The following is a 14,123-nucleotide window of genomic DNA, read 5'->3' as shown; positions in this document are numbered from 1 at the left end:
AAGTTTACTAGATATTTGTTTTTAATGAATGAGTGAAATGGGATTTAACGTCCTACTTTTCTGCACCGACCGGCCTATTGAAGACGGGCACACGTCATACAGCTAATTCTTTGCTTCATGTTGTGTTTCGAAATAGATTTCAATATGACTCCAATATAACGCAGGAAAACACTATTCTTCTAAATACGTTTTTATATCTGGCAGGTTACGCAAGTTCAAGCATAAGTCTAATAAACTCAAAAATAAACTGGCTTTCGGGCTCTTTTAACCCGCTCTCGCCAGAGCGTCTGTCTTCTGGACACGCTACATACTTTCCCTCTAGGAACACCGAATGGTTTCGGGATTTCTATTTTAAAGGATATAACGCCTTCAACCGGAATATTCGTCTCTATAATGTGTCACTTGGTTGATTAACCTTTCCAGAAATGTGCATGGTATTCATGTTTAATATGAATATTGGGCACCCACATTCTTTGCAACTTAGCTAAGATTATTTCCTTTTTTGGTCAGCTAGATATATTGCGTCACTATTTGTACATGAGTTTGATAATCAAGAGGGAAGTGGTGTTTCTTGATAAACAACTTACTGAATGTGTTATCTATTTCCTTAGCCTTTCCTGTATATCTAACAAAGTTTGTTTACGAATTAGAAACCAATATTATGCCGGGACATATTATTGCCATACATTTTGCCCGGACAGCAATTGAGCCAGCGAATTAGTCATTGAGTCAGCAAATTAGTCATTAAGCCACCTTTGTTTTGATCTGAACTTAATTCCATACAAATTATTTAAACTTAAACATCATACATACTATCGTTTAGTCATCTTGGATCAATGTACGTTCCCAGATGGAAAGAAGGTACCGCTAGAAAAAATGTTCCATGATGCTAGTAAGATAGAAAAGTGGTTTATCTGAACAAATTGATTTCCATGCCAAATTTATTTTTTGCGTGTAGGATCACATTTTTTATTATTTGCAAGTAAATAATTAAGACATATAGATTCCATAAAAGCCATAGGGCAGAAAAAAGACACGCAGCAGCCAGAACCAGAAATTAATACGTTATATTTCCATAACTTTGTATATGTGATTCAATTCGGACAAATCTTTAACCTTTTGGGGCAGTGTAAATATAATTAGACCTCTAGGTCTTTCGTTTCTTTTCATTTTCGTTTCAAACTAGGGTAAGGAACTCGCGTTCTGTTGAAATGGTGTTTAGTGTCCTTCTACAATAGTTTTGTTTTTCGAGGAACACACTTTGGATTATTTAATTGTGGTCTATATCCAGCAGAAAACAAAGTCAGTCACTTGACCTATGATGTCTGGTATGTCTACTAAGTATATCCCGACACTTTTTGTCAGTTAGAAGTGGTGGTGTAGATTTGAATCACTGGACAAAGTGTGGAATCGGGCTGGACTAGGGATAGCTCTAATTTGACATTGTAGCAATTAAATGTATGATGTAATTCTTCATCTTATGGTCTCTAAATTGACTATACAAAAGTCCAGATACATTTCAAGAAACCATTCAGATACATTTCAAGTAACCATCCGGACACATTTCACCAAACCATCAAGATACATTTCACGCAACCACCCAGAAATCACAATTGTTTATGGCTAATATAATATTTACTTACTTTTGAGCGACCACCATGGAATGTTTGCATGTAATGATCACCAAAACTTAAATCTTTGTATTCTATCTTCCATAGAAGACTAGCCAGATCTTGTTCATACCTCCAGTTTCTGAAAAGAAATATCAAGATGTTCCATATGGTAAAAGCGATTATAAAGTATGTTCGGGTTAATTATCGAAATGATTACGAGTGACGGGAGGCTTGGGCGCTCGATCATAAGGTATGTCATCATGTGACCTTGCTGTTGTTTGGATCCAGCATTTGGACGTGACCAAGAGTAGAGTCGGTATTCTAGTGTATGTTCGAAAAAGCCACCATCCTCGGTGGGAAAATAACACTCAGAAAGAAAACAAATCTTGCTAAAAGAAAGCCCACCGTTTCCTTTCCCAGCAGAACCTCGGACTTGAGCTTGCCCCTATAACTACACGGCACAAATACGACACAAATTTGACCCCGATAAGGTGTAAACGCAGCCCAGAATGACACACTCTTATCATATCTTAATAAAAATTAAAAAGAGAAATGTGTTTAACGTCCACTCAACACAAACTAGGTTATTTGGGCAGTGGTGGGAAACCGGCGGAACCGGAGAAAATCCACGATGTTAAGCAGGAGACAATACCCCTTGGCACGTTCAAGTGTGGGACCGAAAACACGCCACTTGACTCAGTGACATACCCTGTTATCTAAAGCGCACGCATCCCTCCAAATATGAAATGAAATATTTACCTGTATATTAAGTAACCAATAATAGCTGTTACTAACATAACACCACCAGCAACACCACCTAACACTTCTCTTGTATACGCTGAAACACACAAATATAAATATATAAGATCCGGTCCACATTTACTGGTCTTCAGTCTATAATGAAAATCTCTTGACATTGCACTAATTTGACCGATTTTTGGCTTTGTCATATAGGAGAATTCAAATCTTCGGCGGAATTTTCCACAAAATCATTGCCATTTCAAACGAATCACCTGTCCGTTATAGTCGAACTATTGAAGCGGAGATTGTGAATCTGTTTTTAAAATATGATGGTAAATCTACATGCCCTGTTCTTGAATAATTAGACGCAATGTTACAGTCTAAACTGCTGTAATACTTTGGGTACACATATGATAGTCAAGGTGAATTCAGGTAGCACAGCCATTCAAAGCTAAATTATCATTGCAGCAGAGAAATGAAATCTCAACGTAGGCAAGATCATTCCAGTTAATGACCTTAATGTTATATAATTACAGAGCTTTATTTACTTTCAAACTGACAAAAGAGTCACTCGGTGTCGGCTGTAATTGTTGGACCTCGACTCAAAGGGTTAAAATTCAAACTGTTTGAAATGTCAACAAGACACACGTTGTGTAAACTACTGCGATTAACGCTGTCGTAATAGTACTTGACAATCCACATTTGGGCACTTCAAAAGGTTTTTGCTCTGTTATCAAGTTCTGCCGAATATTCTATATGATCATAATTATTTTTTTTCTATGCTTCTAATAAAGGCATGTCTGTAAAAGGTTTCTCGGGGAATAGTGATTGTTTCAGTAACAAATGTTATAATAACACATTCCTGTCAAAAACGTTTTTTTTCTTTAACAGCTATCAAAGGTTAATGCAAGAGAACTTTTAAGTAAATCTCGGGAATATTTTTGCACGGAACTAACTTGATACGTAATATCCCTACGGATAGTGAGAATGTCTATAATTCATGATCTAAGATAGAATCTTGTAGAAAAATGATTGATTTCGATGTAAACTAACTGTATTAATGTTATTGAGTGTGAAGAACCAATTCAGCTAAATTAGATAGAAGATTATTGCTAGCCATCATACACTTCATCGTGGCGACTGAATAATCTGAATTATTAACTATAGAAATGACATTAAATTCTTAAATGTTGTTTTAACTATACGTGAATAGAAAAGTAAATACGCAGAGCTGTCTTTGGTGTTTACAAGACATTACAACTCGTAATGAAAGTCTGAACTATGTTTTGTCTTTCTTCTTCTATAGAACTGTATTGGTATGTGCAGGAGGACGCAGCTACATGCAAACAAACCCCATCAAACAAACCAGTGAACAACAACGACAAATAGCAAATCAAGGATCATATTATCATATTTGGTAGAATAAAATGATGTGCCTTGTCGAATCGGGGTATGATTACTTTTATAGAACATTTGGTGCCACTTTTCATTTGAGGAGTTTATATAGCTATATTTTGCGCTTAAGGCACTTGGCGGATGACTTTACAAGTGCATGGCCATTTGTCTCAGCGTAGCTTATGAAATCCAGATATGAACTATCATTCCAGTTAGTTATTAGCTACTGACGAGTGTTGTGCAATGTATCCTTACTCTTTATAGAGCATGTGATGTTATTTCTATTTTTCTGCATTCCATGTGATATCATTTGATACAATATGAAGATAAATGAGCCAGAGAAGGTGTAAAAATACCATATGACTCGACGAAAAGCATACTCCCAACAAAGTGAATTAACCTTTGTTTTTTTTTTGGTAGAAGATCCCCTGCCAGTCTCCCTGAATCAGCCATTACTATTTAGTAAAGTTGTTGTTTTTAAAGACAGTTGGAAATTAGGTGTACATGTATATCAACTCGGGGTTTCTTCCAGCTAAAACAATGAAAACCATACACTAACAACTATATATGTAAAACATAGACTGGTCGTGTATGGATATATAAAAAACCCTCACACACCGGTTTAAATTGAAGAGTAACCCTGTCGTCGACATTACAATGAAACACGCAGAGTCAGAGTTATAAAAGAGATGTGTGGTTTTGTAATTTGGTTAGTCAAGTAAGTCTACTTAGGTTACTGAAATCCCTTTACTAAAACGCAATCATTTTTAATACTTTATGAAACAGACAAAACATAAAATACACATTAGCACACACACATAACTATCTTATTTGCCGCCATAGTGAACAATTAATTAATGTACTATTTTGTTCTGCAGTTTCACTTCTTTACAATCTTTACAAGACTAAATAGACATTTTCAATTCCATTAAATATGAATTACGAAAGCGAAATAAATACATCTCAAATTCTCGAAGTGGGCTTAGTGTATTCGACTAAATTCGTCGATATAGGAATTAAAATGTCGGTCACCTAGCTTCATGTATGTTCTCAAGCTGTTATAAATGACACAAAAAAACAATTTAAGAAAGAAAATCCTGAAGAAAGGAAACGTATTCAGATTAGTTTCGGTCTAATGCATGACCTGTAATAGTTGCGTACTATTTTCTTTAATTTATTGTTCATAAAATAAACAAAGCTTTATTACTGCCAATAAAGTTTGTTTGAGAAACTTTGGGAATGAATGAATCAAATGTGGTTTAACGTCCTACTTTTCTGCATCGACCGGGCTATTGAATACGGCTGGGCTAATGAAGATGGGGAAAACGCCAAACAGTGTGTCATCATGGAATTCCAGCTGTCAAGGGTTAATTTACGTGCACTTCAACGTGTATATGGGGTTTCGGTTTTTGTCCCAATTGAGCGACTAGACGCTGTTTCTAGCCAGACCCTCAGTCCTGCACCTGTGGCAAGGAAAAACCACGCTGGAAAACCCCAGAATATGTTCTTGGCCATCACTGGGATCGAAACCAAGACCTAGAAGATTTGGGCGCCCCCACCCCCCTTAAAGATACTATTATTGGATATAGTGTAGCCTTCTAGAGAAAATCTATCAATTAATATCTATCAAATATCGTATATTAACTACTACAGCCGCTTGATATCACTTGGAGTTTTAACGTTAAATCATACGATAATTTGACAGGTTCACTTATCTCAGGGTCACAATGGGATCGTGAATGAGATTGATGGTCATCCATAATACAAACTACAATAAAACAAATTGCTCTACACGATCACTACAAGAATGCTGGATATTCCAGATAGATATCATATTGCTATAGCGTCTGTTGGAATGAGTCTGGTCATCATCTATATTAGATATTAATGTAACCAGGTATATACATGTTCTTTATTAAACATATAGTCGTCTCTTCTGGGTGATTTGAATAAAACTATGTATTATTTTAATATGGTCCGAAGAGGTTCACGAGAACTGAAAACGTCTGCAAAAAGAAATAAATGTATTGGTACCAATAACATTGTACCACATGTTAGTACCAAAATGACATAGTTTGTAGTTTGTGTTGAGTGGACGTTAAATGGAGTGATACGCCATACCTCCTAGAAAATTTAATACCCGAAAATTTATATACAAATTCATAACAAAAATATTCTTAGAAATGAGAACTCTCCAAATGACGAACGCTGTTGATCCGGTGTCTTAGGAAGGGGGAGGGACATACCATACCTCGGCCGTGACATCTGTCACTTATGCTTAATTTCGTGACTACACGCTCATTGTTTTAAACGCAAACGTGTAACAAATGTCTATCAGGTAATAAACACCGTGTAAGGACAAACAATTCATTTAAGCCAGTGTTTCTGGTGAATGCATCTATAAGCCAGTTTCGAAATCAGTTTTGTATTATTATGCTGAAAATAAAGCATGTTTATTGGGCTTATCCCGTTCAAATGAATAAAATATTGTTTAATCTAATTATACACGTACCTACAATGCCAGCAGTGATTGTACAAGCCAAACACACTAAATGAAATATTAAGCTGGCCTAAGTCATGGTTAACTATTCAGAATCACAATCGTCATTTTCCAATCTTAATTCTATTGTTCATCCGGTAGTTAATTCCATTATCTGTTCATAACGCGTTAATTGTTATTTGACGTCCTCCGACTAGCCAAAGTCTTGGATTACCATCTCTTCTTGATGTCTGGACAGTTCTTATTTTCATGAATTAGTTTCTCATATAAAGAAACACGGCCTTTGATTTTTCTAGTTAAAGAAATGAAACGCTAGACCTATTTTTATTTTAAAAAACAACCACATTGATTGTGACAACTGGAATGTATTTTTGAGTAATTGATATGAAGCTGAAGGATTTGTTCATAGAATCCAATACAATTATAATCTATATTATTATAGACTGAAAACGCAAAAAAATATTTCTAGTCTGGTTAAGAAATATGCTGATTGAGGAATGAGAATTATGTCTAGAAATATATGTACTTCATTTGCCAGAAATAATTATTAGCTTAGTCAATCTAAAAAAAACACCTAAATAGTCTAATCCAATTTATATCTGTCTCATTTCTAGACATAACATAACATGTTTACGCTTAAGATACCGATATTAATTAGAAATCGCTTAACACATGGTGCATGTTTGTTTCTGATTGTCATGTGGCATTTTCACTTTTGTTTCGCTCCTGTAAAATAATGAAACATGCATGTACGTTAAATGAAATGGGATTTAACGTCCTACTTTTCTGCACTGACTAAGCTAATGAAGACGGGCATACGCCATGCACAATTTTAAGGGGAATAATTTCCTGGACAGTGGCGTTACGACCTAGGCCTACTCTTATTTCGGATTTAAACCGCCAAGGGTTCTTCATCTTTAAAGCAAACCTTTTCATGAAACCTCGGATTTTCGTCCCACCGATCGACTAGACACTGTCCTTGCCGGGCAATCCATCCTGCACCTCTGACAAGGAGAACCACGCTGAAAAATCCCGGGGAACTGTCTCGGCCCTTACCGGTATAGAATTCCGGATGCCCTGGTTAGCGAGTCAGCGCCTTAATCACTGAGCCCCCGCGGCTCCCGGAACATTTACTACTTAACTCAATTTATATATCAGGAACTTTAAAATCGTGAACGTTAAAATCGACAAATTATTTGCATGCCCATTTCTTGTAACAAATACCAGTGCTAATTATATTTTTTAGAATATAGCCATGTTTAGAAAAATTCTGTTATCAGACAGAGCTGAATTAAAGCCCCCGTTTTCAACCGCTTTGGACAACTATGGCAGGCAAGTTAGTGACAGTGTCAATAGAAATGTTGTAAGTGTGGTTTGATAATAAACATAATATTGTGCACAGTTGTATCTACTCCAGTTGATCATATTACCTAATACCTTAATCGTAAAGCCCTTATGTATTAATCAGGCCTAGAAGGGGCTGCAGAGACAGTCTGTGGAATGAGGCGGCTGGCGTTAGAGACCCGTTCAGGCGCTTAATTTGAACTGATTTAAAAACCCCGGGGATCGTTAAACCAGTTTAACTTAAGCGTCTGAACGCAAATGTGGGGCAAATAAACCAGTTTAAAAAACCCAGTTCGCGACCTGTCTTCGAGAAGGCTTTTTATTTTAAACTGGTTCATCTTAGTCGTCTGAACGGGTTGGCTTAAAAACCCCGGCTTCAGCTTGCTTTGAGCAGTAAGTTACATTCCTGTGAAAATATCAGGTTCACACAGTGCCAATGTTATCGAAAGCGTGCGAGAACCGAATAAAGAATATGAAGTTACCCATGCGTAGTTAACTTTTGATCTTACGTATAATGGAGTTTCATCAAACCTGGCTTTGTATTCAGTTTGTAAGTAAAATGCCCTTCTGGGAAATTGTGTACATATTTCTTGCCATGTAAAGCTCAAAACGTATGTGGTCAGGACACATTGACATGCTCCCATGTGTATAACAACAATGTGTGGGTGCGTGTGTGTCGCAGTTATCCTAGAACATTTATTTACTAACTAGTGAAAACCCAAAATATAACATGCTGTGACAATGGTGTTTACAGATGACAGGAAAGTATTGTCAGCTGTTCCGGGACGCATAATCCACCACAATAATTTCCATGTGTCCCAGCTTATCGTATACGCTGGTGCATTCTCGTTTGAATTTCTGCCTAAAGAAAAAATTCATAATTTAAAATGCCGAAACAAGAATATTTATGAGATTCTATATTTCAAGAATGTTACAATCATAACCATCATCTTGTCGATAAATAATCCATGCATGTGTTCGTTATTTCAGACCGAACCGCATTCGTTTTGCCTTGCCTAATAGTTCAATCATACGTATCCAAAACTTGCTGTAGCGTGATTTTATCAAACTCGTTCATCGGACTGTTATTGTGATTCGGTTAGAACCAAGTGTGTCTTTATTTTATATGATCTTACTAAAATTACAATTCCCATCGTTGAATAATAAGGAAAGGGATTAAGTAGTTACGTGGCATAATAACCCCCGGATATTTTATTAAACCTGGGTTTAATTCTGTCTGATCTAAGACAGTGTGTTAAATAGCTTACTGTTGTAGAGGTGCTATGCACTGAGAATCTCCCTAAGACACCAGCTTTTCGTTTCAACCAGCCAAATAATTCTAACTACACTTGATCCTACATGAAAATCATATTATAAGGTATCATTTAAACGTTATCGTTAGGTTGCTAATTTAATAGAGTAAATTTTATCTTGGATATCAGTCCCGAAGATAAAATATGGCCGTTCTTGCCACCAGTGAAAAATCACCCAGAGGGAAGAAATTTCATTTATTAAACTTTATTTTTATCATACACTGAATGTCAAAAGCAAGATGAATCAAAGAAAGGTTTCCTGTAGAGGAAATTAACATAGTCGAAATAAGTGACAAAAAAGCAAGAACATCAATACTGGGTCATATTCATACACCCATGACATCCGCTAAAACAAAACATATTCTATAAAAGACATAGCCCCAACAAATTTCCATTATCACATGGGAAATACGAAACAATAACCATACTTTCTTCTACCAATAATGCGTCTATACATCCGGTAAACTGAGATTTTTCAGAATCTTAGAACATAAAAGCATCGGTAACTTTGCATATCTAAAACTTGATATTATATTGCTTCTATTGGGCATACGAACCAAATTTGTCTAGCGTGTTATTTATAGTAATATAGTTATTGTCAGACACGGTAATCAAGATATAACGAAAATAAACATGCGCGAGACGCAATCTAACTTGGCTGCCAAAATCGTGGCATTTGGCATTTCCTGTTCAAGTTCAATGAATAAATCAGGTTTAATACAATTAATGTATTTATATATAACAGGTATGTAAACAATCTAATGAACTACATGACGTACCTTGAAACAAATTTCGAGAGAGTATTAATCAAATAGAATTAAAGTCAATTACAGATAATGCTAATTACTATGTGAAAGCGCCCATAGATTAATTAATAACTCGTCTGCATTCCTTTATGACTACATCTTCCATTCGCAAGGTACTGTTAATTTATTGCTATGAAATGTACTACTCATTTGCCAGGATAAATTATTGACTTTTTGGATTTCATCAATGCGACTTTCTAACCAATTGCAGTCTGGTTCGTGTTTAATTTAAATCAACATTTCTTTGGGTAGTTTAAATAGGCCACAGCACATAAATGACAACGCGGGGTGGTCAGGGTATTATCCGTCTTGAAATAAAATTCTGGACTGTGTCATCTTAATTCCGGGATGATTATTTTTAATAATAAACACCCTGATTTCTTTTCCTGGTAGACAGTAAGGTACATCTCAATACTATTAGCAAAACTTGCTCATTAGTTTTTATTGTTAGGTTTGTATATGTTACAGTCAATGTGTAAAATCAGTCAATCTGTAGATTGACTGGAATTTTTAGTCATTCTGTAGATTGACTGATTCACTCAGTCATTCTGTAGATTGACTAAAAAAATCAGTCAATGTACAGATTGACTGGAAATTTAGGCGGATTTCTAGACAGATTGACTAAAATGAATTATTCTCACTAATGAGTCAAAAACATTAAAACAAAACAAACAGTTATGTAGATGTTCATAGTTTTATTCACATATCAGGTATGATTTCAGTTACAGTTGTGAATGGGATGCTTGACATATCATGGAGGACTTCAGTTCTTGTTTGGACATGTGGTGCTGGAGTGACATCTGCTGTTGCATTTAACGCCTGACTTGAAACATTCACATCTGTTGGTCTGACATTGCTTGCCACTCGCTGCACAGTTGCATTTAGCATATCCCTGGCCACCGCATCGAGATTCACTCTGTACTGCCTGGCGTAGACCAACTTCAACATCCCTGGACATGTCCTCAATGTTAAACAGCTTATTGGTGCACAGGTCGAACTGAGTTCTGCTATAGTGTCCCTTAAGAATCCCAGCCTTGACAGCAACACGATACATGTAGAAAATAAATAAGTAAAGCTTGGTGTAATGATGACGCATATATAATCAGTGTGTTGTTGTATCTGTGTCTATTTCTGGCAAGTGCCACAACTTTAAAGACTAAATAAAAAAGTAAAATTGTTTGTTTCAGCTTGTTATCCATTATAAGTAATCATTTAAATAACAAGTAGTGCAATTATATATAATCAGGTATAATGAAATGCAATGATGTGCATCAATGTGATGTACTGCAATGAATGAACCATCAATTAACTGTGAAACTATATTTGTTTATCCACAACATATATAGGAATATAACATGAACAACAGTATATTGTCCATCATTGATCTCCAAGTCTCAACACTTTCTACCACATACCAGGGCTAACATATGGCAATATATGGATTTTTTTTTCAAAAGCTTTATGAGTTTGGGCATTGCAATTTTGAAAATAGAAATTGTAAGTAACATGTAAACACGTCACTATACGCCATTGACATCATCGTATCAATCCCCTTCACTCTGTTATCATTGGGCATCAAATTTATAAATATTTGCCAAAATATGGTAGAAAAAAGTAACTTCAAGCCTCAGTCGATTCTAGTCTAAATCAAAAAGTTAATAAACAATAACCTATAATCACATGATCCACATCCTTGACGATGTTTAGTGATCTGATAATGTATACAATTAAGCTTACACGACAACAGTAAAAATTACAAATAATAACATGTCGCATGGAAATAGTAGTAATGCTTTGTAGGGGTCTCCTAATTAGCAGCAACTCTTCGATCAAATGATTACCTTTCACCCATTAGTTAATTAGTCTTTGTAAAATATCCCCTCTTTTGATCTTGTTGTTGTCCTGTGTGGTTTCAAGAATTGTTGTTATAGTTTTTCTGTATAAATTAGCCTCATAATATTTGTATTACTGTATTAGCTTGATACTCTTCGAAACGTCGCCCAAATAAATAAGTAGCTGTTTTTCCATAAGTATGTGTTATAGTTTATTGCTCTATCCAGTTATTAAATGCCTCTCAAAGATTACTCTGACATATCGTGACATAAAATAAATGGCAATACAATTATATCTGTATTCTGTGGCGATATGCAATAAACTACACTTATTTTTATATAACCATTAACTCGGTGACATCTCAATTGTATTACAATTTCTGTTTTGCTTTTGGGTGTTAATGACATTTAGGTTATACCAATCTACAGTTCTCTACGGGCTTAACTTGTATTAAAATTAAAGTTCATAAGCTTAATATGGGACAAACAGCCAAATAGCATCGATCTATTTGAAGAGTCCCACTAATCACAGACAAGAAGGTTTCTTTGCCAATAGCGACCAAATCATTGCAAAACGTGGCCGACAAGGAAATATATATTATAGATATGCATATTCTACTCACCATATCCAAAAATAAATACTTCTAATATATCCATTTATATAGCGCAAAATCAGCAAAAATATATACAAAAGTTCATTGATTCCAAGTTTTTTGTTAATTGTTTGTAGTGAATTTTAAAAAAGATAAGCCTTTAGTCGAGATTTGAAGATTGATAAAAAAAAGTCACAAAATTGAGTTAGCTTGGGGTGAATTCCATCTTTCAGCGGCGGCAACAGCGAATGCTCTCTGTTCAAAGGCTGCAAGTGTCAACGTTGGTACCACTAGATGATTGAATGCAACTGTCTTTTTGGAATATACTGTTGAATTAATTCACAGGGTAACCAGTAGCTTCTCCACTGACACACTAATATGTTAGACAGAGTACTTTAAAGTCTATCCAGGCACTGACTAGTAACCAATGAAGGGTTTGGAGAACTGAGGTTATGACAACGGTGTGGAGATCTTGTGACCATTCTAGCAATGAGATTTTGAATGGGCTCAAGGCGATTTAGTTGGTTTTAGGATATTTCGGACTATTAAAATAGTCTAGTCGAGAAAGAATTAATGATCTCGCTAGAGCTGAAGCTGAATCTTGTGTGAGAACATGGCGGAGCCGAAAAGGATAACTTCGGTTTTATCCGCATTTAAATTAATCCAGGTTGCAATTTGTCCGATACCTGTAGCCATTTTTGTGATCACTTCTGTTTGATCTGATCCAGCTGAGTAAACGAATCTAAAAGTTGAGTATCGTCAGAATAAAGATGGTGACCTATATAATTTTGATTTAGAACATCTCCAAGCTGCTTGTATACCTGGTAGAAAAACATGTCCTAAAACAGAACCATCATTTGTCTGAGTTGACGATCACAGATCGATTTAATGGCGAGATGCCAGATAAGATCTAAACCATTTCAAAAACAGCCCCATTAATACCAAAGTCTTTCTAACGCCGGAAAAGCAGTGATTGGTGGTCTGTTGAGTCGAAAGCTGCGAACAGATCTAATAATATCAGCAGTGAAACACGCCCCTTATCCAGAGACATCTAAAGGTCGTTTACAGCTTTGTTTAAGGCTGTCTTAGGGGTCTATAAGTTTACTAAAATTCACAAACCAAGTTGTTTCTCTCAAGATAATCAAATAACCGTGTTTGACCGCCTTTTCCAGAATCTTGGATAAAAACTGAAGATTGGAAACTGGTCTGTAATATTTAAGAATATGTGGATCGAGGGATTTTACCACAGCTAATTTGAAGAGTGCTGGAACTGTACCAATTACATGGCTTGTATTGATAATGCTGGTGATTGTTGGCAGTAGAATTATATGTCCAGATATGATAGAAATACACTAAATACTTGCATAACAAAATGAAATAGCTATAGAAATACACTAAATACTTGCATAACAAAATGAAATAGCTATGTAATACCAACAACAAGAGACTATAGCCCACACTGCATAAACTATTTATAAAACCCATAACTTTATAAAACCTCAATGATGTGCTCTAAATTTTGCTCAGTGGTTCTTGGTAACCCTTTGGTCACATAGACTTGCTAACGATCTATGTTTTAAATATATAGAATAAGTCTTTGCATGAATATAATAGTATCATAGTGTGCCACGTATTCACCAATATTAACGTGTAAATCACAAACTATAACACATCCTTTCGTTACATCCTTAAGAAGCAGAGGACTGACAAAATGAAGCCACAAAAAGTCATTTATTTAATAAGACGAAATATCTGAACATATTAATATTCTTGGCTGTGCGCATTACTGTCTTCAAACCTCCTTTCAACCAATTTAATGATGGTGTATTCAACTATTCAAACAGCGTGACCCTGCACCCAGCTAAAACAAAATATCATGCTTCAATTTCAGCCGACATTTAGATATATCTTGTGTAGTGTTATTGTCAGTTATTTGACAAGAGACAAGTCGTGTATCTGTTAATGGAAAAGTATCGTTTTGGTGTT

General features: G+C 35.6%; 1 protein-coding gene across 2 annotated transcripts in view; it reads right to left on the bottom strand.

The window, feature by feature from the left end:
* Positions 1 to 14,123, bottom strand: part of LOC126810424 (speract receptor) — a 113,142-nt gene that overhangs the window by 37,789 nt on the left and 61,230 nt on the right. For both annotated transcript variants that reach the window (XM_050535482.2, XM_050535483.1), the window contains exons 9-10: positions 2,373 to 2,451; positions 1,644 to 1,752 (exon numbers count right to left, since the gene is read on the bottom strand). In XM_050535482.2, coding sequence (XP_050391439.1) covers positions 1,644 to 1,752; positions 2,373 to 2,451 — 188 coding nt within the window. The remainder of the gene's footprint in view (positions 1 to 1,643; positions 1,753 to 2,372; positions 2,452 to 14,123) is intronic.

This window comes from Patella vulgata, chromosome 2, assembly GCF_932274485.2.
Source record: "Patella vulgata chromosome 2, xgPatVulg1.2, whole genome shotgun sequence".
In the NCBI taxonomy this organism is placed as follows: domain Eukaryota; kingdom Metazoa; phylum Mollusca; class Gastropoda; family Patellidae; genus Patella; species Patella vulgata.
This window is presented reverse-complemented; position numbering and strand designations above follow the sequence as displayed.